At 41.8% G+C, this 25673-nt stretch overlaps 1 protein-coding gene across 1 annotated transcript in view; it reads right to left on the minus strand.

The window, feature by feature from the left end:
* SPON1 (spondin 1) overlaps positions 1 to 25673 on the minus strand; it is a 274024-nt gene that overhangs the window by 51318 nt on the left and 197033 nt on the right. The window contains exon 7 of the mRNA XM_035118396.3: positions 1673 to 1737. Coding sequence (XP_034974287.1) covers positions 1673 to 1737 — 65 coding nt within the window. The remainder of the gene's footprint in view (positions 1 to 1672; positions 1738 to 25673) is intronic.

The following is a 25673-nucleotide window of genomic DNA, read 5'->3' on the forward strand; positions in this document are numbered from 1 at the left end:
AAAAAGCATTAGAAATGTGCCAGTTTGGAAAAGAAAACTGCACAAAAGACACAGCCAAACAAATCTCATGAGACTAAAAGAAGACTGTGGAATAAAGCAACATATTTTGTGATGAAGGAAGGAGATGAAAATGCAGGGGAGTAGCAACGGGGGGCATGGGGGGGTGCTCCGCGCTCCACTCTGGGGGGGGGGGTACAGCGGCAGTGCCCCCTGGCCCCTCTGCACCTCCACTGACGACAGCTGCCGTCGCCGTCGCATAGAAGCTGTCCCCATGCTGCTGGCTGCCATGCGCCACTCAATAGTGGCTGGCGGGGTGGGGCTGCGCACGGAGGTGGAGCTTGCTGGGCTGGGGAGGTGATGGGCCGCTGCCTCGCTCTCCCCAGCCTAGCAAGCTCCGCGCGCAGAGCAGGACAGGCAGAGCAGGGCGCCTCTTGCAAGCCGCCCCTCCGTACGGGGTGCCGTGCGGATTGCGCATATGCCCCCCCTGTGTGGAGTGTGCATGCACAGGATGCTGCACGGGCACATTCTGCACAGCGTGCCACGCAGGCGCCGCCCCCAGTACCAGCTGGGGTAAGAACGCCACTATTAAAATGTGCTAGAAGGTCAGTACATTAGGAAATGTGCCAGTCATGTAAGCATGGGGCCTAACCCTGTAGTGTCCTTTCTAGGGTTATACTCTGGAAATTGTGTTTGGTATTTGAAAAGGAGGCGGCCTTTACAGGAAATGAAGACTAGGGGGAAAAGAAGAGATGGTTGCACACTAAGGCACAGTATGACTATTTCAACTGTTCATTAATTAAAGCTGTGCTCATGTTTGAATTGACCAACGTTGTCTTCCATATCCTAAAGAATAGTTCTCCACCCACTCAACCACCCAAGGAAGCTTCAGAGAGTTAGATCCAATGGTTCTGAAGTAGGCACAGAATCAAAGGAGCCAGGGGAATCTTTGATGTGGAGAGCTGATGGGGCAATTGGCGGGTGTTTGTTGCTCTATCACTTTTTGTGATGTTGTCAATTATTATTATTCCTCCAGAATCGGTCATATTCTAAAACACAAGCTTGCATTTAAAAGCAATCTGTTATGTCACAAATTAACTTGCACTCCCGCCACCACCACTACCAATTGGGAATTTTAGCTTTTTAACTAGTAATTTCCTGTTGGAGATTCCACAATCTTCACAGATTTGGATTTCCCAAGGCTGCCTATGGTTTTTTGTTTAACCTCTTTTATGGCTGCAATTCTCTACACATTTATACGGGAACATGTTCCATTGAACTCATTTGGACTTCCTTCAAAGTTAGCCTGCATAAGACTGGGGTATTGGTCTATGGTGCAGATATATCCTCACTGCTCAGAACAGGGAGAGCACAAGAGGATTCAAATATACAGTATGTCCATAGTGCCTGGTAAGTAAAACAAACTCCTAATCTAGTGCTCATCTCCTCCTCCAAACACACACACACACACACACACACACACACACCCCTTGTTAGAGAGATAAATGGAAAGAGACATAATGGCATAAAAAAAGAAACTCATTAATCAACTGGATTTTTTCTGTTGCTCTTTGAAAGAGATAAACGTTGGTGGAAGGCAAGACATTCAGAGCATTCTGTCAGAGGGCAGCGGAGAAGGAAATCTTTTGGGAGGTTTAATTCCCTGCCTACTTACATGTTTAGCGGTTGCCAGGCAGGCCATTGTGCTTTTGCTTTGATGACAGTCAAAACCTCATCACTCTGCAAAAGAGAAGCAATAAACATCAATAAATAAAATGATGTTTGGACAGCATTACGGTGAATAACACTCTGCAGTGATTTGTAACCGGCGGAAAAGGCACTTGAATTCAAATTGCTCCTCATAATTCCTGCGAAGGCAGCTATAGCTCATCATTGCATTTCCTATTCTGGGAGTGCATTTCCTCCTTTGTGTGACACAGAGGGATGATTCTGACATAATGCTCATTACTTGCGAGGGTAACTTTTTGAATGGATCCTGCGGTAGGCACATACTCATGGGAAAATTGCATTAGCATTGGCACTCCATGTAACTTTACAGCTTTCCCCAAGGATGGTCTTTCCATGATCAGGTTCCAGACTTCCTGCTGGGTTCTGTTCAAGGTTTCAACCCAAGAGGACGTCTTTCTCTTCCATATCATTGCATTTTCTACATGTAGGTGGTGCTGACATTGTTTAAAAGCTTATGTGAGGGACGGGGAACCTGTAGCCCTCCAGATGTTGCTGGATTTTAATTCTCTTCATCACTGACCATTGGTCACGCTGGTTGGGACTGATGAGAGTTGGGGCCTAGTCGTATCTGGTGGGCCACAGATTCCCCATCTTAGCTCATGAGCTCCAAAGGATAACCCAGAACAGAGTACAATCAACACAGGATATAAAGGCTGCAGGACAGCCCTTGTCATTGCTCTGCTGCCTGTTCCTCATGTCTTAAAAATAAAAAAGTAAAAAAAAATTGAAGCTATCAGAGGGTTGTGGATGTGCATGATAGGGAAGCTCAGTTAGCTGCTTCAAGAATAGAAGAAACTGGTCCATTTTATATGATTAAATAATGATACCAGTTAATGTTACCCTTCTCTAAACAACCATTATTTTCTTCGCAAACAAACCGGCCTCATGTAAAACGAGGGCATTCGCAGAAAGGAAATTCTGCTATCTTTGTTTTCCTGTTCCATTGGTTTACCATGTAACCAGAAGTATGCAAAGTGGTGCAGTACAAACAAGGTACAATTTTGCAAGTATTTTATAAGCCTGTCTACCATTTTGGCTCCTGCCACACATCTCTTTAGGAGATCTGCCACACTATATAACAGTGAATCAGTTTGGTAAATAGGAAAAATGCCACATGGTCTGTTGTATACAGTATACAAAGAAGAACACATTCGTGTTTATTTTTATGTGACCTGAAAATTGTATATATGTTTTTTTCCCCATTCGTCATCTTCACAACAACTCTGTGAGGTAGGCTAGGCTGAGGTAGTGACTCCAGTGAACTTGCTGGCTAAGTGGAGGTTTCCACCTGTTTCTCCCATGCCCTATACCAGGCATCCCCAAACTGCGGCCCTCCAGATGTTTTGGCCTACAACTCCCATGATCCCTAGTTAAGAGGACCAGTGGTCAGGGTTGATGGGAATTGTAGTCCAAAACATCTGGAGGGCCAAAGTTTGGGGATGCCTGCCCTATACCTTTAGAGCCCAATTGTTGGAGTAAATGTTACCTTTGATTAACAAAAGATATTGCTCTGTGCACACCATCTAGTATGGGGCATTAGACAATAAAGCTATATTGTGGAAGAGAGAGAGAGTGTGTGCACAGGGGAATTGTACACAATGATCAGTTTCAGGGCTTTCAAACTTATATGCCAATATTATCATTTTTGCCAACAGAACTGAAAACTGCAAGAAGGATGCTTTCTATATTCCAAGGGACCATTTCTATGAAAACATAATCAATAAAAGACACATTGCTGCTTCTCTTAAATAGAAGAAAAGAGAGCGATTTTTATCCTCATTCCTTGTCAGCTGACTCAATCTCATAAAAGCAATGAGAATATATCGCACCTGTGGGGGGCTGAGGAGTGAATAAAGGTGCCCCCCTCCCCCCGCTTCCTTGAAGCTTATAAGAATTCCTGAAACAGCACTTCTGAAATTGTGTGGTGTAATAAACCTCAAAACAAAACCAGGGGATCAGTTTTAATGAGGCTTTGGTGAAGAAATATCTATCAAGTTCCCCTCCCTACCCCCAGTCTCCTGCAGGAACCTCTCCCATAGATTGTTGAAGGGGATATGATGTTCACTACTCATTCCTATGATTTCTCTGTTGTCTTCGTTTTAAGCGATTCCCCAATTAAAGGAAAAACCCACACACCATACATTACGTGTAATTGGCAGCTCCTACTGAGCTGTCCTTTCAGGTTAGTGATAATCTTGCCATCCCCTGCTTGACAGAAATGACTCTGCTACCTCAGGCTAGCTCTAATCCACATATGCCCCAGTTTAGGGAAATCAATTTTGCACAGGCCGCTTTTGCTATTGTCATTACTTTCCTCTCTCTCCCTCCCCCTCGCCAAGAAGGGGGGAAAGTGAACGTGCGGCGCTAAAAGCTTGTGAAACTTCTCTGGCTCCTCCTGGTGTTTGGGATTTGCTCTACTCATCCTAAAACACCAGCTTGAAATAATTAATTTTTGATGCCGAGTTAATATGCTGGTTTCATTAAGGCAGGCTAAACAAGTTCCCAGCTGAGGAGAGTTAAAATGAAGAGATGGGGGAAGGGGGAATCGGGGCATCCAAAATCAATGATGATACAGCATTTTATCCTATTCTGTTGAAAATCTGGCTCTGAAGATTCTGAATGAGGGAATATCATAGTTATCAGGTAGTTGCTTCAGAAAGCCTTTTGCCTGATCAAGTGATTAGTTCACATATGCAAAACAAGTTGTTACTACTACTACTACTAATAATAATAATAATTTATTTGTACTCTGCCCATCTGACTGGGTTGCCCCAGCCTCTCTGGGTGGTTTCCAACATATATAAAAAGCATAGTATTTTTAGTAAGCATTACATGATGGTGAAAACAATAGATGGCAGATCATATGTGACAAGCCAGCCCAGTCCCCTGTTTCTGTGCAGGGCCCTTTTTCTTTTGGCACCAGACACCAGGCTGTGTTTTGGTTTGCGTATAGTTTCAGAAACTGCAAATTCACCTTTAATGAAGAAGTGAATCTAATTTCTCCCCTAGTCCCTAGTGGAGGGGTGAGGGAGGAGGGTGTTTTGTTGCTTGTCTTTGGCTTCTCCTGCCCTAGGGTTTCTCAACAAAACTTTGAATGGTTTGTTCTGCTCTTTGTCTTATGGTGTTTAAAAATAAATAATGTGAATTCTGACTACTGCTGTATGAACATTACCATGCACTGAACTAGATGATGTCCAGTTCCCTTAGTTTCGTTGCAAATATCTGATTTCAATTGAAACCACACATGATGACCCTGTTCCTGTGCTGTACCATTCCAGACAGCATGGAGTGGATACACAAATATCTGACTGCTTCACCATATAAAATAGTCTCATCAGCTACAAAATCATCACATCAGGAAGCAGACTGTAGGCTAGTTTTTCACCTAACATGCTCTAGGGAGCATTTTATGTGGGGCCTTGACATGATTTCAATCCCCCACCTGAAATCTGAAATCATGCAGAGGCATGCCCTCTATGTCAGGCATCCCCAAACTGTGGCCCTCCAGATGTTTTGGCCTACAACTCCCATGATCCCTAGCTAACAGGACCAGTGGTCAGGGAAGATGGGAATTGTAGTCCAAAACATCTGGAGGGCTGAAGTTTGGGGATGCCTACTCTATGTCCTCTATGCATGTGACACTGGTCCAATTCCAATCTTCCACAGAGTAAACAGCTGCAAGTACATTTCTGTTGGAAAGTTTACATAGGCTGGTTTTTGCCCATTTGACTCTCCATACAACTTCATTTATATGACAATGATTTCCTCAGGCAGAATGGGGATGCTCTTATAACCTGACATTTGGAAAATGGTGGCACTTGAAAAACCACCCTTCATCATAAATGAAGATTATAGATGTGCTTGGACTGAAATCAATAGTTATATAGTGACGTCTATGGGCAGAGATGGAATTACCTCCTCAGCAACTCAATCATTTCGAACGTACAAGTTTTTGCATTTCTTTCCCCTATAAATAGGGAATCAATTTTTGCCTGACAGACACTACATAAACTACTTTTTCATCTCATAGAAGATACCAAAGCCCCTTAAATCTATTTCTGACTTTTTTTAAAGGCGTGTGGACTCGGTAAACAGTGTCCTAATGCCTGTATGACAAGTATAAGAACTGCTTTGATTCAGGAACACCGAGAAGGTGTGTGTGTGTGTGTGTGTGTGTGTGTGTGTGTGTGTGCTTGTGGTGGTGGGGATTAATATCTGATTAGTACTTTTTAAGAAGCATTTAGGCAACATCCACAGCATACATTTAAAGCATGACTTGTAGTTTGTTAAGGGTTCTGAGAGTGGTTAGGAGACACCTAGTCCTCGCACAGAGCTACAGTTTCCAAAATCCTAGAATTGTAGAGTTGGAAGGGACTCTGTGTGCCATCAACACCCTGCAATGCAGGAATCTCAGGTAGATCATACATGACAGATGGCCATCCAACCTCTCCTTAAAAACCTCCAAGGAAGGAGAGTCCACCACCTCTTGTGGGAGTCTGTTCCACTGTTGTATCCCCCTGATTCAGCAATCTTGTAACTAAAATAAAAATAAAAATGAGATTCGTCTGGCATGACTTACTTTTGAGAAACTCATGCTGAGTCTTAGCAATCACAGCATCCTATTCTAAGTTCTCACAGACCAACTGTTTAATAATATGTTCTAGAACCTTCTCTGGTATTGATGTCAAGCTCACTGGTTGAGTTCCCTTAGAGAAGGTATTGATTGTTAAATCACCCTGGGAATTGTGAAACCAGAGGGGTTTAATAATCAATCCCTCTTCTGAGGGAACACTGGGAATTGTAGCTCTGTGAGCTGTTATTATAAAAAAGGTTTTTTTTAAAAAAGGTAAAGGTAAAGGATCCCTGACAGTTAAGTCCATTTGCAGATGACTCTGGGGTTGTGGCACTCATCTCGCTTTACAGGCCGAGGGAGCCAGCATTTGTCCGCAGACAGTTTTTCTGGGTCATGTGGCCAGCATGACAAAGCCACTTCTGACGAACCAGAGCGGCGCATGGAAACGCCGTTTACCTTCCCGCTGGAGTGGTACCCATTTATCTACTTGCACTTGACGTGCTTTCAAACTGCTAGGTTGGCAGGAGCTGGGACTGAGCAACAGGAGTTCACCCCGTCACAGGGATTCGAACCGCTGATCTTCTGATCAGCAAGCCCAAGAGGCTCTGTGGTTTAACCCACAGCGTATATTACCTTTGGGGGTAATGGAATATGCAACTGTCTAACACGAACAATGAAAAAAAAGCACACCATAGGAATGCAAAATGTCCAACCTTCAAATGCATACAACTTTCGAAGAAACACAGCTGAAGTGCTAAGCTAATTGATTACTTCCTGCTCCCTCCTCACTTGCATTTCCTTAGCACTGAAATGAATGGAGTAGAATAATGTAGTGATAATGTCATTTATGTAAAATATGTAAGTTATGTAATTTTGCTACAGTGGAAAGTGAGGCAAATAACGTACTTTGTGGGATAAGACGAACTGCAGCAGAACAGAAGCAGTGCTATGTGTGACTAATACAGGGCAGAAGAGAAAATGGTGCCTTCTTACTAACATAGCTGCCAAGTTATCCCTTTTTTACAGGGATTTTCCCTTATGCTGAATAGGCTTCCTCGCAAGAAAAGCGAAAACTTGGCAGCTATGCCTTACTTCCCTAACTCTGAATACAGTTGCTGGTAATTCATAACAGGTTTGGGTAGATAAAAATGTCTGGCGGATACTCTGAAAGAGTAGATTGCTGGGGAACTGTCTTATCTCAGGTGACCTTAAAGGAGCCACAACATTGGAAGCCCTGCTACTGGTGGAAACACTAACTACATTTAAATCCAACCACTTTAATTAATACCACTTTACTGTTCTACATTCTGTGAGCAGCTGGCCATTCTCCAGGCTTTCAAAGCTTTTGTGACAAATCAGCTTAACAGTGTTATTTTCAAACCGGCATTTACAGCATAAATATTCTAAATGGGCATCAGCTGCTGTGCACAGGTAATTGCAACTATTTCAATTCTCTGAACCATAAACACCATGCTTTAAAATTTCAACTAGATGAAACTCCATGGAACATCCATTTACAAAAATTAAAGAACTAAATAAGAACAATCTGAACTATTAAGTAAATTTCCCAAAGGAGCATGTTTTTTTTAAAAACACACACACGCAATATTCAGCTATTATAATGCAATTCCTTGTAAACTTGTTTGCATTCAAGTCTCCACAAACCACACAATTTCTTCCGCAAGGAGAAATAGTTTCCCCTGGAAATATTTCATTATGTGGGAAATAAAGAAGGGGAAGGGACCCTGAAGACCATCCAACCCCAGCCCCAGCCCCTCCTTGTTGCAGCATATGTAATGCAGAATATGTTACCCCTGACAGATAGCTGCACATCTTCTCCTTAAATACCTTCAGAGCCCACCACCTCCAGAGGCACTACTTTCCACTGTTGGACAGCTCATGCCATTAAGACATTTCTCTTAATGTACACCTGAAATCTGCCTTTCTGCAATTTTCAGAGAACAAGTCCGTTCCATCTTCTGTGAGACGTTTCTTTCAATATTTGAAGATGGCTATTGGGGGTTGTATTTGACATAACATTAAGTCACTGCTTCCAGCAGTGCAAGGATTTCTCATTGCACAATGGGACTTTACCCCTTCTGGGGGTTCCCTCAGCCTCATGGAACAGATCTGAGGATAGTATGGGGGGGAGGAAAAGTTCTGACTGCATATTATTATTATTATTATTATTATTATTATTATTACCCAAGTGGCGCTGTGGGTTAAACCACAGAGTCTAGGGCTTGCTGATCAGAAGGTCGGCGGTTCGAATCCCTGCAACGGGGTGAGCTCCCGTTGCTCGGTCCCAGCTCCTGCCAACCTACCGTAGCAGTTCGAAAGCACATCAAAGTGCAAGTAGATAAATAGGGACCGCTCTGGTGGGAAGGTAAACAGTGTTTCCGTGCGCTGCTCTGGTTCGCCAGAAGCAGCTTTGTCATGCTGGTCACATGCTGGTCATGTTGTCACATGCAGGTCACATGCAGACAAACGCCGGCTCCCTTGGCCTATAGAGTGAGATGAGCCCCAGAGTCGGACACCGACTGGACCTCATGGTCAGGGGCCCCATTATTATTATTATTATTATTATTATTATTATTATTATTATTATTATTATGTTATACATTTATAGAGTTTAATTAAGGTTCGGGGGTGTCAAAGCTAATTTATATTTAATAGCAATTGCTAAAGTTCCAGTGAATACTGAGATTTACAAGAAAATTCCAAGAGTAAGTGGCCTAATGAGAAGCAGCTTGCATTTACTGGTACAGTATGTCTCAAAACCAAAAAAGTGTCTTTGGCAAACAACTAAATTTTATCTTAATTTTCATAATAGAATTTTCCATTGATGCAATAATGTCTAAGAGTGGGGCAGACATAAATCAACCAATCAATCAATAAATAAAATGCCCCGAACAAGCTGTATCACACTGCACTTTCTGTCTTTGAGCAATACATCTCAATAACAAACTCAAGGACCGCCTCTCTTCATATGAACCTATTCGGACCTTGAGATCATCCTCTGAGACCCTCCTTCGTGTGCCTCCTCCATAAGAGGTCTGGAGGGTGACAACATGATAATGGGCCTTTTCTGAAATGGTTTGTCATCGCTTTTCTCCCAAGTAGTAGTTGTATAGGACAGTATACAAACAACAAGAACATTCAGTTCCTGTCACCAAATTACACAATGTTGTCCCCATTGTCATGTTTTGGTAAGTGCCACATCTCCCAGAATAGGTTTGCGCAGGCATAATATGCCATCATTTTATATAGCTAGTGTTTTTAATAATTTGTTGTAAACCGGACGTGGAATGTGTATTTGTTGTTATTTCTATTAATCTAATAAACAACAGCAACAACTGGTGGATCTTCTTCTACATAGGAAGAATTCACAGGACTTCACAATTCCAAAACCATGAGGGGAGAAAGATGCCGATGGTAGCTCAAAAATGACTATTAGAAGCTGGCTTTAAGATGAAGCTATTAGTGACTGAAAATGTCTTTTGTTATGTTCACCACTCCATGGTGCTAATAATCCAAGATCTCATTTTAAGACAAGCCTTTTGTGCTTTTCAATAGCATCTGTCAACAATATCCTAAACATTTCCCCAAAAGTGGGAAGAAGGGGGAACGGAGCGACAGGACACAATTGCTGAGCATAGCATTTATTTCATTATTTCATGAGGGCTCTGAATTTAAAGATACATGTAGTAGTGTTACACTGTAAAGGGAAGCATTTATTCTGAAATGAGCTCACCACCATTATTCATTCCAGGAGCAGGAAGCACCATAAAATGTTTGCAGTAAGTTTTGACTTCATTTCCCAGTTGTGGCTACTTACAGGAACAAGCAAAAAGTGGTTTTCCTGGCGTATACCATGTGGAAAAGAAGGCTGCTCGTTCTGCATATATTATAGTGTTCTTTCTGATCAGTAAATTTTGCAAGGGCACGCACAGCCTTTTAGTCTGCGTTTATACCTGCGTGATTTAATCAATACTTTTAATGACAGCATAAAGCAAGAACAACAAAGAGCTGTCAAGTAAACAGATTGTAACATTTAACACATCTCGTCAAACGTGTCAAAGTCAAAGAGACTTCAGATGATGTTGAGTCTGGAAAAAAAAACTGATCTGCATAACCAGTGCACAACTTTGTTTCACCAGATTTTTTTTTTAAATGCCATCAGTCATGTTACTATCACCTGTCAGGTACTTCATCACTTAGCTTCCAATTTTTGCAATCCCAAAGTGCACCAAAAGCTTTATCAAGCACCTGGTAACCTGTTACACATGGCCGCCAGGCTGTATTCAGTTTTGCGAATCATAAGTTGTGCAGGCGTTAATGTACGGGAAAAGATTTCCACATTTGGTTGAGCTCTGCCGTGCATGCAGAATACCCCTAAGAACATCATAAGAAGAGTCCTGCTGGATCCGACCAAAGCTCTATCTAATCCAGCTTCCCGTTTCTCCAAATGGCCAACCAGCTGCCACTTCTTAGGAGGCCCAAAAGCAGAACGAAACAGCCATCTTCTGCTATTACTCCTCAGCAAAACACTTGAAGCTGAAAGCAGCATATTGCCAATAATAATAATAATAATAATAATAATAATAATAATAATAATATTTATACCCCTTCCATTTGGCTGGGTTTACCCAGCCACTCTGGGTGGCTCCAAACAGGATATTAAAAACATGATAAAACATCAAACATCAAAAACTTCCCCAAACAGGGCTGCCCAACGTAACTAACAGCCTTTGATGGCCGAGGAAGAGGAGAATTCTGCACTTCAGTGCCTGAGATGCATGCATCACACCACCTGACAACAAAAGTATCAGTAATAGCCAGAGGAGGCCGGTCAAACAGCTGGGTTGGGGCACTCTCCTGCTTCCTGACACAGCAAGTTGCTAGCGCTTACTGAGAGGGAGAGAGGAGGGGCAAGGTGTGTGGAGCACTGAACCAGGCCAAGCTGCCTGTGCTTGCCCTTCCCTTATTGGTAAGTGAGACCCATTTTGTTAGGAGGCTGGTAATGCCATCACTTGTATCAATCAGCAGGTGGTTTGTGCTGTCCTTCTGCTAAATGAGAAGATCAGTACAGAAGGTATCCAGCTGGCCTTGAAATACCGTAGTAGAGGAGCAGCACACCCACTCACACACGGGTTCTCTGGGTTCCCCATAAAAATAGGCAATTGCTTGGAGGCTCCACACATTTGACTTATTTCCCCATTTTTGATCTGATAAACTGGCCTTGTCCAACCTGGTGTGCTTCAATTGTTTTTTTTTTACCCCAACCCCCATAACCCTCAGCCAATATGGCTAATGGTGAAGAATCATGAGAGACTGCAAAACTGGTGACCCATCCAATGGGCAGTGTCTCTGTGAGACTGAATGCTCATGCTGAGACTTTCACAAAGCTAACTTGCACAGTGGGTGGGATGGACTTGCCTCTCCCCACCCCCACTCCAGCATACTATTTGGTCTCCTGCAGCTTCAGGTTGAGATGCCTTGTATTCAGTCAGTTGATTGGTGTGTCTAGTTCAATAATGTCTACAGTGATAGGCAGAGGCTCTCCAAGGCCTCTCTCAACACTACCCATTAGGCCTTCAGTGACATAATTCCCATTCTTTTCTTTTTGCTTATTTGTCCTGCACATTTTTCTCCTTCCCCTTATAAATCAGCCACCCTTATTGGCCCCATGTGGCTCCATGCCTTAAGTTTGCTGAAATGAAACCATACAGCCTTATTGACTGCAGCTAATTTTAAATACACTTCAGTGTCAGCAGTGATTTAGTTTTAATTATTTTATTTTATAGGGGGAGCCCTATTGTTTTGTTAATGACCAAGTTAATGGCAGTTTCCAAATAAATGAAATCTCAGCATTTAAGGAGAGAACTTGTCAATTTCAGTTAATTGACAATTTCTAAAAGTCTCCCTCAAAACCTTTCCTTATGACTGTGGACTCCTGCTTGCAAAAGCTTTATATTCTCAAATGAAGATCCAGCCTATGCTCACTCTTTAGGAATCTAATATAAAGTTAAACCCCAAAGAGAATACTTGCTGCCAAGATTGCACATAGCAGTCCAGGCTTTCCTTTCAAAAAAGTAATTTTAGATGCCATTCAGGTTATCGGATGTTACATTGCTAAATAACACTTAGCAAGAACATGATGTTCTGCACTTTAGATGTGGGCAGACACTTTTTCCTTATTGAGAAGAATCCTGGCTGGGTAATAAGGGAGGCCTCACAGTCATTCACTTTATACACTGGACTGAAATTCCTGTGTTCAGACTGTACCAAAACAACTTGAGGAATGGAATGACTGGATGAACGATGGATCATGGGAAATGTAGCTTAGCTCGGTGGTTTGCCAGCAAACCCATAATTGTCAATTCAGGATGTTTAATACTACATCAGTGGACCTAAATCCTATTGATCACTGAGAAATGGGAAATTTCAAATATTTAATAACACATATTATCTGTCTGAGATGCCTCCATGGGCCATGGAACCTTGGAATGTCTTACAGTCTTCTTGTGGCCTCTGGTACCACAATAACATCAGGCTAATACAATCCAAGCTGCAACTGTTTCACAAGCACAACACAAGAAGTAAAAATGCACCAAAGGGCAATAATTCAAAAAGGTGAGCCCCATCATGGATAGCAGATATATTTATGCACCATATGCTTCTTTTAGCCATGAAGAACAGATATAATTCAGCAATATGTGTGACAGAGCTATAGGCTACGCTGAGGTCCCTGATAAGATCTTTGGACAATCATTGGCAGCTCTGCTCAAATCCATAGCTGCCAAGTTTTCCTTTTTTTTAAGGGAAATTCCCTTATGCCGAATAGGCTTCCTCGCGAGAAAAGGGAAAACTTGGCAGCTATGCTCAAATCTACTTCAGTAATTTGAAACAATGTCTTGTAGAGTATATAACTATTTTTCCTTGGAATAATTTTTGCATTGTTTAAATCTAAAATGACAAAATTTCTCCTCCCATGCCATTAAAAAACTTCCACAACTTCTATCTGGTAATGACATTGTAATTTTCTGAATGTGCAACTAAAGTCTAGAAGATAATAGATAATAAAAATGAAGAGTTCTATAAATGACAATTATATAGATTTCTGCTTCATTTGAAGAATAATACTCAATATATAAAAGCTGCTTTAATTTAAAGTTAATTTAAATCTTAACTTGCTGTCACACTCTGAAGGCAAAAGAGTTATTTCAATGAAATAGACATAAGTAATAATTTTGTGTTCCAAATGTATTCATAACTTTACTTTTAAGTAATATTTTAAACATTACTTTTTACTGTAAAGACCTGCTGCAATTATGATACCTGTGGCAACATTTTAAAAAAGAATTTTACTACAGTGAAGGCCATTCAGAATCTTGGTTTGTTCTGATGAGTACTAACCAATTTAAAATAATTCATAAACCCCTTTGTATTTCCTTTCACTGTTCACAATCAGACAATCATACAGAATAAAAGCAATTATTTAAAGTTAAGAACATGCTATTTTTTCAAGAAGTTCTTTTTATCTTTAAAAAAGTATTACAGGAATTAAAAATGGAGGGGGATAAGCTCTTAGTTCACTATCCTGTGGTTTGCAATGAAATCAGGGCTTTTCCATGGAAAGATAGATGCATTTTAACACATTACCATCAACAGCAGCTAGCAGTAAGGATACAACTCCTTTCACAGTACAAAAACAGTACAAACTCCTTCCCTTTTTAATGAAGTTACTCCACGTGAACATATATATTTGTCAGTTTGGGTTTTTATCAGTTTCTCATTTCCCCCCAAACTTAAGTTCAGCTCCAGCATTCCACATAAGTTTGGATATATATTTTTAAAGTCCTCGTGCTGTTTTGCCTGATAGACACATTTCTGCAGAGCAATTTCCCTTAATGTAAAGCATTTTTGTATGCTATTTTCACTGCTATATGCATTTGTATGTACACCTTACTCCAGTATATGCATTTTTGTATACTTGGAAGGAGGAATGCACTGCAAAATTCAGAAAACTGCAAATTTCAAAAGATGGCTGTGCTTTGCTTTGTGTATTGTATCAGAAAGTGTGAATAAGGCATGTTCACCCTCAAATGCAAACTGAATCAAATATTTTTTCCATCCCTAACCAATGCTGATATAACTTGTTTCCAAAAGTTGCTCTACATGTTGCAAAATAGATGTTTGACTCTCTGACGGCATTTGATGTGACGTTGCTCCACAGCATGCCTGGTAGTCCAGAGTCAGGCAGCTAGTTGAGAAACCTGCTCCCTAACAGTCATACAGTCCCTGCCCCTACTTCTTGCAATGTATAAGAAAGTGTTTACAATCTGCTCTAAGCCACTGTTCCACAATCTGGTGCCCTCCAAATGTTTTGGCTACCTCGGGTTGATGGGAATTATACTCCAAACCATCTGGAGGGCAACAGGTTGGGAAGGCTGCTCAAAGCCATCTGAGGCTTAGCATTGGAGATTCTCTCATGCTAACCCCTACACCCGCTGATCCCTATCAGACTAGCAAATTGTAATCCCACCAATTTATTTCTGCTGATACTCCAATGGGATGCAGAAAACCACTTCACATGACTTAGCACCAAGGACAAACAAGAGTGTGCCACCAAACTGCCAAGTTAGTTTGCTTTGTGCTGTACAGTGGTACCTTGGAAGTCAAACGGAATCTGTTCTGGAAGTTCTGGAAGTCCGTTTGACTTCGGGAACCAAGGCATGGCTTCCGATTGGCTGCAGGAGCTAAACCGTTCGATTCGCAAGGCGTTCAGGATTCAAGGTACGCCTCTATTCACAGAACTCTATTATGTGTTAATTTATGCCAGCCTGCACTGTCAAATAAACTTACTATTGGTTTGAGAAAAGCAATCATGGCTTGATTATATGAAGAAATGTGACTCAGCGCTATATTGCACTGTGTCTAACCAAACCTTAGTTAAAATAAAAAAAAGCAGGGCTCACGTTTTGGGTGGACTATCAACTTGACTTAATTAAATACCTCAAAGTGTAATTGCTCATGTTGAGATATCAATACAAACAAATGTTTCTAGCAAGGTCCTGAAGGGACTAATTATTAGCCCATATCTTACTCAGTGTTTCCATAATCACCTCCTAGTGATAATATTAAATCTTGTTAATAAGATTTAAGAATAATTGGAAAAAACTGAAATTGTGTGTAAATAATGAGGAAGACCGATTGTGGTTATACTGGGAGTTACTGTAAGCAGAAAAGTTCTAATAACCAAAGGGGGGGGGAGGCAACAATTTTAACAAATGCAAGGTTGGTTCCCTTTGGAACAATGGTGGGAGAATGATCTGTAAGTAAACCAGGAAGAGTCGGCATGGTTGCCTCCTGATGCTGCTGGACTACAACTTCCATCATTCCTGGTCTTTTGTCATGATGGCTGGGGATGATGGGAGTTGGAGTCCCTGGACTCCATCAATACCTGCAGGGCTTCACGATCTGTGAAAGCAGGGAACAGATCGTGAAGCTGAGGTTCCAATACTTTGGCCACCTCATGAGAAGAGAAGACTCCCTGGAAAAGACCCTGATGTTGGGAAAGAGTGAGGGCACCAGGAGAAGGGGACGACAGAGGACAAGATGGTTGGACAGTGTTCTCGAACCTACCAACATGAGTTTGACCAAACTGCGTTAGGAAGTGGAAGACAGGAGTGCCTGGCGTGCTCTGGTCCATGGGGTCACGAAGAGTCGGACACGACTAAACGACTAAACAACAACAACAACAATACCTGCAGGGCAGCATGTTGGCTACCCTTGATCTAAAGGAAGGATTAAAAAACAACAACAACAGAGTATCAAAGAGAGCAATCTTAATCACTGCTGAAGGCTGGTTGAACCTCCAGTCCTCCAGCGTACCTTTGGAATGCCTCCTGGGCATGGGAATGCTGCTAGTGAGATGTGCTAGAGGCATCTCAGAGGTGGCCCAGCAGTACCCCTTAACTACACCAGCCTGAAGCTGTCATAGTTAACTTCCCTCCTATTGGTTTTCCCATGGGGAGAGGGAGAAAATATCTGTCCTCCAACTCCTGCCCTGACCTCTGGGAGCCAGCAGGGCCGTAGATGTGCTGCTGCGGATCCCTCCCCCCTGTTGCTTTCTAAGTTAGATTTAGATGTTGTTGTAGATAGTGAACACGATTTGGCCATATTTTACTACTATCTAACATCTCTGTTTATAAGTGAGTCAATATGCTTTACTTCCACAGAGGCATACTTCCTGCCATGCCAGTTCAAACACCAGTCTGCTGTACTTTAGCTCTAAACATCACTAGGGGTATATATATGAGCAACCTGAAAGTCATTCAGTTGACTAATGTTTAAAGCAGGGATGTGGAACCTGTAGTGTAGCAGTTGCTGCTGGTCTGCAACTCCCACCATCCCTGCCCAATGGCCATAATGGCTGTGATGGATGGGACTTCGAGCCCAACAACATTTAGCATGTCACACAGGTTCCCTGCTTTTGTTACACAAAACACATAAAGAAAACAGGATTTTGCTTAGACAGTAAACCTATATTCTTCTTGAGTTTTTGTCCAGGATAGATTGAGGCAACAAAGAACGGGCATTTTCGGTTGCATTAACAGAAATATTAGTTCCTAGGCTTAACACTGGGGTTCTACTTAGTACTAGCAATGCCTCCTTTGAAACTTTGTCTTCTGTTCTGGGTATCACAGTTATATAAAGATGTTGACAAGCTGCAAAAGCTTCCACAAAGACCTAGGAAGATGATAAATCATATTGAATTCCATTTTGACAGAATGAATGAAATTGGTCTGTTTGGCTAAAAGAAAAGGAGATTAGAGTGTGAGGGTGAGACAGTGTTGTCACTTTTCAAATATTTAAATGTAACTAAAAAAAGAGGGACAAGAACGGCTCACTATATCCACTGATGACAAGATAAAAAGCAGCAGTTGCAAACACAGAAAGGTACATTTCGTTAGAACAGGGGGGGAAATAGATTTCTCTAAAATCAATGGAAGGAGCTAAAGAAAAACGGCCATTTTTGTGAAAAAAATGGAGAAGCATCTTTCTTTAAAGGTTGAATCAGGTGTATATGGGTCACATTCACATCACATATTTAAAGCACTAAGATACCACTTTAAATTGTCATACGTCCCCCAAAGAATTCTGGGAGCTGTAGTTTGTTAAGGGTTAACCCCTATTGGCTGCACAGACCTACAATTTCCAGAGTTTCCCGTGAAGAGGAATTGATAGTTAAACCATTCTAAAACTGTAGCTCGAGGGGGGGATGGGGGGTCTCCAGGCAACACTCAGCATCCTTAACAAACTACATCTCCCACAATTATTTGGGGGGAAGCCATGACTGTTTAAAGTGGTGTCGTAGTTCTTTCAATGTATGGCCTTGAATTCCATGCAACCTTGTGAATCTTTGAAATATAATCTGTGAAGGTTATTCATTGAGAGGAGAGCAATTGTTGAACCAATAATGAGATAGACTTAATTAATTAAGAACACTTTCCAACTGTATTTTATAACATGTCCTGATATTTACACTGTAAATATGACACTGTATATGACAAATAGGGCTGGGCGATATCTGGTTTCCAGTATCACGATATATCGCCAGCTTAACATTGTGATATCTCGATATATCACGATGTCTGAAATAAGGCTGGAGCTGCCTAGCAAAGGGCAAGGTTTGTGCCTCAAACCTGCATAACAAAAGCAATAGCAAAGCCATGTGGATCTTATCGTTTGCTGATCGGAATCTCCCTGCCTATGCTAGCAAGAGACACGCCCTTACTGAGAGGCAGCAGGGGTTTATGCCTTGCAGATTGGGCAGACAGGAAACGGCTATTTACTTTGCAGTAAAGGCTTTACTTTGCAGTAAAATTGTCCTTCCTGCCGGCCAGGTCTGCAAGACCAGCTGGGCAGTGCATTCTCGATATATTACAGAGTGAAAAAAATATGAAACCTTTATTGCAGTCTGGAGTTCATACCGATAAGAGACAAAGTATTGATATATTGCCCACCGCTAATGATAATATTCCTTTCACTTGTGCAAAAACTAGCATAGCTGCCAACCCTCCCTTTTTTTGCGGGAAACTCCCTTATTCCAAGCCACAGCTGTCAACCTTCCCTTTTCCCCCTGGAAATTCCTTTATTCCAGCGCCGTTTCCCGCTGCTATCCTGGATTGTTAGATATACCGTAGACTGTCCCCGGGACAGGTGAGGCCGCTGATGATCCCTTATTTTCAAATCCAAAAGTTGACAGCTATAAAAACTAGTTCTAGGTACACATGCAACCAGCCAATATTGAAGTTTTTATGTAGGATGTCAGGTTGTAGGATGAAACAGTTAAAGTTTACATTCTCCTCATGATCAAATGGTCAGTGAGCTGCCCCACAAGGAGGACAGGTTTGTGTCAATCTACATTCACATCACTCTGCATAAGGGCTTTCTTGGTAAACACTTCAGCAATCACTTTACCAAGAACAAAATAACTTTGTTCTACATTTGGAATGCAAAGCTAAATTGGCCCATAAACTTAGAAAGAGAAACAAATACTTCAAATGTATAAGGCTTATCTGGCTGACAGATATTAACAAAATGCACCTGTTATTATTCTGGTGCAAAGTAAAAACAGCAATTTTCAGCTGCGGGAAATTCTCCCTGGCACTGATCAAAGAAAAACACAAAATGCTGGTGTTCTGATAGAAGTGGATATGACCTGGGAGGCTTGAGAGGCAGGGAAAATGTAGTGGTTATCACAACTATAATTGTTTCTGTACCTGAAAAGTGAGTCTTTCTCAAATTACACTGCATTGATTCCCAATGTCTCATTTAGAGAAGCCATAGCAAAGGCCCTTCACTTTGGAAAACGTGCTGAGATCCAGAATGAAGCCTGATTTCTTGCTTTACACTTCAGACAGGTTTTCTAATTCACACCAAAGGATGCTCTGATTTCGTTGTAATGTATTGCTAGAGGTACAAAGACTTCAGGATAGGCATACAGCCATGGTGCCATTTATATGGCCCTAAGTGCCCTAAACAGCAGCAAACAACTAAGTACAAACTTATACAGAGCTGAGAGCATTCAGACAAATGATTTGTTACAGATAATAGGCTTTCTCTGTTCCACCTTCCTTACTCCCTTGCTTTTCTCTTCTAGTAAACCTCCATATTGATTTGGTTCTTGCAAATGTTTGGGTTATTGTAGGAAGGCTGTGTAGCTATGTAGTAGAGCACAAATGGGAGGACAACCTGTCTTCTGATAGAAATCAAGGAGTAGCTTCTCTGGACTCTGTGGGACTTGACTGTTCTGTGTATCACAAATTTCCATGTTTGCCTTGCCAGAAATTGGCGAGGCAAAACTTGGAAACTTGTGATACACAGAACACTGTCTTTTCATCTCTTTCACTCTGACTTCCCCCCTCAAAGTAGGGACACTGGCACCTCAGAACTTCAAACCGTAGCCAGTTAAATTTGGCTGCAAGATGTCACTGAAAGCGAACAAAATCTATTCAGAGTGAGAGGAATAATTCCTTTATCAGTTACATGTTTGATTCCAGGCATTCAGAAGTCACATAATATATGGGATGACATCACAACATTACATAATAAATCAGATTTGCCAATATCAATGGGGGGGGGGAATTGGAATCAGTTGAGAGTGTGCAAGAAAAATGCAAATGAACAGGGGGAGGGGAAAATATCTCAGTCTAAAACAGAAGTTGGTTGAGATTCATGGAAATTTTCGAAGTGTTATTTCTCCCCAGATAAACAGGAAATGCTAAAATCCATTTATGGAAGGGCAAAAATAAATGAGCTTCCTATGAAAACAAAAGAAACATTATGAGGAAAAAGATAGACCTCTGTGATCAAGATGTTGATCTCATTAAAAATCTGTAGGAACTCAATTAAAGCCAAGTTAACCACAGTTAATTTGCTGATGGCTGTGTCAATCTATTGAACCCTGTATGCAACAGTGAAAGTTCCTTCTACCCCCAGTAATGTGTGCTGAGAGCTCGCTGAGTCTCTAGTGGTACCGAATCCTCATCCAGATGGTGCCTTCTAAATGACATGCAGGGTCTGGCACTGTGGTATATGACCACATTACTGGAAATATCTTGGAGAAAAAGCAGCGCCTTATGGACATGCCTACATCTGGTTATCCTGCATCAGACTATCAGAGATGCTTGTCAGCTGTTTGCGCTAAGGCAAGGCGACAGGACTGGGTGGGAGAAGGGCTGAAGCACTTCATTTATCTAGAATGCTCTGAAATGAAACTCTTCGCTTCTGAAAGAAGAACTGTGTGAATGAGTCCAGCCATGATCCTTCAGACCTGTGGATCTACTCACAGTGACCAAACAGATGCCCATAGGAAACCCACAAGTGGAACCTGAGCTCCACAACACTCTCCCACCCTGTACTTCCCAGAAGAATAGTGCCTCTGACAGTGAAGGTAGCCACCGTCCATGAATGTTAACTATGATTAGAAGACCAGATGATCCTTGTGATTCCTTCAAACTCTTATTATTCTATTTGAGCTTCCAGAAAAGCGGCTTAATCTGAGTTGAACAAGATTGGGATCCCTTGCTTTAACAAGGCTATTTAAATGCACACACACACATACACTCCAACATGTTGCAGCAGAAAACCAGGACACCCGTTTTCCGGGACCTCACATGTGTTTGGGTGCCATGCTCTCGTGTGAGAGCATGGCCCTCCAAAATGTGGTGTTCCTGGGCAGTTGAAGGGTATGCATACTGCTTCCATGTAGGAGAAGCCACAGGTTGTTTGTGTGCACCCCAGTAGATGAGACTACATAAACTGGGGCATGGGTGCTGCAGGGCACAGGCCTGGGAACAGCTGCCTAGAGGCTAGAAGCATTTGTAGGTGTGCATGCAGGGCACTGTGGGAGTTTCTGTTTTCTTCAATAAATAATGAACTATCAGACGTATGCCTTCCTGGACTGAGGGTGCCCAGGACATTATGTCAGCTGTTTTCTTTTCGCTTTGTTATGATGGCGGCATATATATATATATATATATATATATATATATATATATATATATATATATTAACAAATCACCATAGAAAGAAATATAATCTCTTAAGATGATGTTAAAAATAATTGGTCCCACAACATTATGAGCAACTGTGAAGAACTAATTCCTTAGTTCTTCTGATGGTAAGAGCTGTTTGACAGTGGAACAGTCTTCCTTAGGAGGTTGTGGACTCTCCTTTCTTGGAGAGGATGGATGGTCATCTGTCATGGATGCTTTAGCTGAGATTCCTGCATTGTCAGGGGTTGGACTAGATGACCCTCATGGTCCCTTCCAACTCTACAATTCTATTATTCTATTTCCTCATAAAATTTTAACATCCCCCCGTCAGTATTATCTAATAGTTTATTGTCTTTCTAAAAGTTTCGTTTTCTCTGCAGCATCATGCCATGGCCGTTTTTTTGTAGGAGGGGGTAGAATACTTTCATGGACTCTTTTCTGTACTCATATATATTCCAGGAGTGTTATTTTCATTTTAATTCCTCAAGGGATATTTTAGGAATTTTAAAAATGTGAGTGAGATCATCAGCAGGTTTTTTTTAAAAGAAACCATGAAATTATTCAGTATTCTGCATTTAGGTCTGTAAATGAATCCCAGGAAAAAAAATCAAATGGATGGCACAATTGTGTTTATACAGCCACTAACATAACCGCCAATAGGGAATTTTAGCTGAGACAAGGTCAGCACAATATTGAAAGAGTTGCCGACTACTCAAATAGCTTGAGTGGCATTCTCAATATCACCATTAAACCAGCAGACATTTTGCTTCTTCTTTTTTGTGATGCATCAGTCTTTAACCATTTAAACACACAATTGCTCTGTACACAAGACTGATACATTCCTGCAAAATGTTTGCACTGTTGACATTGCAGGTTGACTTGATCGTATTACCTACTGTTGGCCTTCCGCAGCTTCAGCCCTTACCTCTTTTACCTTCTTCTTCCCCTTAATTCAATTCAGTTCCATGTATTCCATTTATGCATTGCTTCAGACTGCCTGGAGGAGTCCTGAAGCAATATACAGTACAGGGGCAACAGTATGGAAAATATATAGTATACAATGTATACCCATGAAAATGAAACAGTTGTGGCCACATGCTCTCCACTAAAGCTTGAAAGGAGCTGATGTGTATTCTTGGAGCTTGTAAATGCTCCTTCACGCCCAGCTGCCAAGCCAATTAATCTGCAGGATTGAGGAAAAATAGACACCAAGTAAGGACCTAGGGTACCATGTGACTGTGGTCCTGGGGTCTCCAGTCAGACTGACTCGCCCTGAGTCAACCCAGGGATCCATTTCTGAACTAGCCCTGGGGGGGGGGCACTAATGTTGAATAAGGTAAGCATAACCTATATTCTCAGGATCACTGTTGTGTGGAGTCATTAATCCTGTAGGGCAGGACATCAGGCAAGAAGAAGAGCTCCTACCTTTTCCTGGCGGTCAGGGTTTCATTCCACCTGATGTCTGCCTCTCTTTCCTGCCCCCTGACAGCCCTGGATCTCTCTGGGCCATCCAACCCAAAATGGAGTAATCCCTGCCTGTCTCAACCTGAATTGACGGATGTGCAAATCTCTCCAAACAGATCAAGTTTGGCTCAGGACTTGTCCTAATCCAGTGCACAGCCTCAGTCAGTACAGCATCAAGCTCTTAATCTCAGGGACATGAGGTTGAGCCCCCCATTGGGCAAAAGATTCCTGCATTGCAGGGGGTTGGATAGGGCGACCCTCATGATTCTTTGATTCTATGATTCAGTCCCTGTGGCAAAGACATTGAGAGTAAGTACATTCTTAGATAAAGGGGTGTGCATTCACATTTGATATATTTCATTGAGCAAGCAAAACCGTTCTCAAATTGAGGTTGCTGTGGGTGTGACATTTGTGCAAATTGTCCTGCTGAGCAAGCGTTGTAGCAGTTCTTACTTCTTCCATGCAGAAATAATAATAAAAAAGTTCAAAGGAATTACAGCGGATTAAAACCCAGTTTACTTATCTACCAGGTTCATTAACAATGCTAATATTTCATTCACTGCAGGTAGATAATATCTAAAGCACAATATTTTAGCATATGAAAAGAGGTGCTGAAAAGGGTTTAAACTGCAGGGAATGTTACTCCTTCTGATAGATACTCCCCAGGCAGTTAATGCATGGTTGGAAATTACAGTACTCACTCACATATTTTACAATGCACCATAGATAAACAATAATGGATGGAGAAGTCCTATTGAAGAGCGTTGCATACAAATGATTGTCAATACTAATCATCCAGTTTTCTAATATTCTCTATGTGTTCTTCAGATGTGTAGTGCAAACCTATGCATGTAAGTTTACTTAGATGTATACAGTGGTACCTCGACTTACAAACGACTCAACAACCGAATTTTTCAACTTATGAATGGGGGTAATGGCCGTGCGCTTATGAATGTCTCGACATCTATTTTAAAAAGTGGCGGTTTTAGATAGGGATTTCTCGACTTACAAATTTTTAGATAGGGTTGCTTCGACTAACGAATTTTTCCGTTTTCATTGCATTCCTATGGGAAATCGCGTTTCCAATGGCGTTTTTCGACTTACGAATTTTTCGATTTACGAAGGTGCCTTCGGAACGGATTAAATTCATAAGTCGAGGCACCACTGTATTCCACTGTGTCCAATAGCACTTACATGTTGCAGGTAGGTAGCCGTGTTGGTCTGCCGTAGTCGAAACAAAATTTAAAAATTCCTTTCAGTAGCACCTTAGAGACCAACTAAGTTTGTCATTGGTATGAGCCCTCGTGTGCATGCACACTTCTTCAGGACTTACATGCTTAGGCTTGCAGCCTATATCTTATTACCCTATAGCTGTGCTTCTGGGATGTTAGGATCTCTGTTGCTGTTTTATTAACTGTATTTAATCAGCTTTGCACAGAGAAGAGAGACTGGATTTGTTTAATAGATGAGGGTGTAAGTCACAACTGTCCTTCACTGAGGAATTGTTTTTATAACAGCGCTCCTGGAGGAATGAAGCATTTTGAGACCTTTTTTTCCCCCATACAAGAGCTCAAACACAACTAGCAGTTTTCCACCCCTTCTCAGCTTTCTGGTGGTACTTTTCCTGTGTGCAGTGATGAAGCAGTTCAGGAGAAAGATACATGCCCATGTGCAAATATCTTGTTCATTATTATTAAAGGATGCCTGGAAGGAGGATTGTTTGGAGAGCAGGGCAAATGTGAAGCCCCACCCTCAACAGTACATTCAGCATAGGCTCAGAACAGCTTTCAGTCACTTACCCATCCCATTGATAGGATGAAACAAGAGGGATTTCGAACTCTTCCACATTTTGCTAAATTTAGACTGAACTTAGAATTTATTTTATTTCCCATGTTCCCTCGGTCATTGTCTCTTGTTGGGTTTACCAAAAATGTGTTGATAGTTTGGCTCTTCTATGTGCCAGCAAAATTATCCAAGATTAAAACAGAGGCAAGCTGGAATACCGAAGGATCTCTTCAATAGGCCAACCCTCTCCATTAGCACACATAATTTAAGACCCATCACGTGCTTGTATATACTTATTCTGCAACAGTCTGTTAAACACTAAGAAGATGGTTCTTCTTTTAAGTTAAAATAGGCTTGAAAAATATAATTGCCCTACAAGATACATCCATTCAAGGCATACCACGGCAACTGCAGTACATGTGAAATGGCAGGCTGTGCACTCCCTTGTGCCTTTGTGAGCTACATGTGAGTTCACGGAAATTCTCCACCAAGAGGTGGAACTTCAAGAGAACCTGGGAAGGGAATTGAACTCTAAAAAATGACAGATTCCTTACATCAGCGGCGGTTGTGGATGTAGCCGGGGGGGGGGGGTCAGAGGGGCAGCTGCCCCCCTAAATTAATACAAATCAATAAAAATCTGAGGTTCTGCCCCCTAACAAAAGCCTGCTCCCCGCAAAAATCCTGCCTATGCCCATAGCGGGGGTGGACCATATGACGACTGTGGCACCTTCCAGTACTATGATTCTGCACACTCCCATTAACATGGTTTTACCAAGGCATCTCCCACAGATCAAAATAGGGGCAGTGATTTTTCCAGGTACAAGAGGTTTGATTCTGAAAGCAAGACACTGAAACCATGAAACAAGGCAAAGGAGAGAATCCTTATAAAAAGGGAACAAACAATGCAAACCTTTGGGGGGGGGGAGGAAAGGTTGATTATGTGCAGTTCTCTTCTGTTTCCCCCCGCAGAATCTGGGTGATTTTAATTCAGCACACACACACAGAGCAAACAACTCTCCTCTTTTTCACTGTATCTG

This window comes from Zootoca vivipara, chromosome 1 (assembly GCF_965207765.1).
Source record: "Zootoca vivipara chromosome 1, rZooViv2.hap1.1, whole genome shotgun sequence".
Lineage (NCBI taxonomy): Eukaryota > Metazoa > Chordata > Lepidosauria > Squamata > Lacertidae > Zootoca > Zootoca vivipara.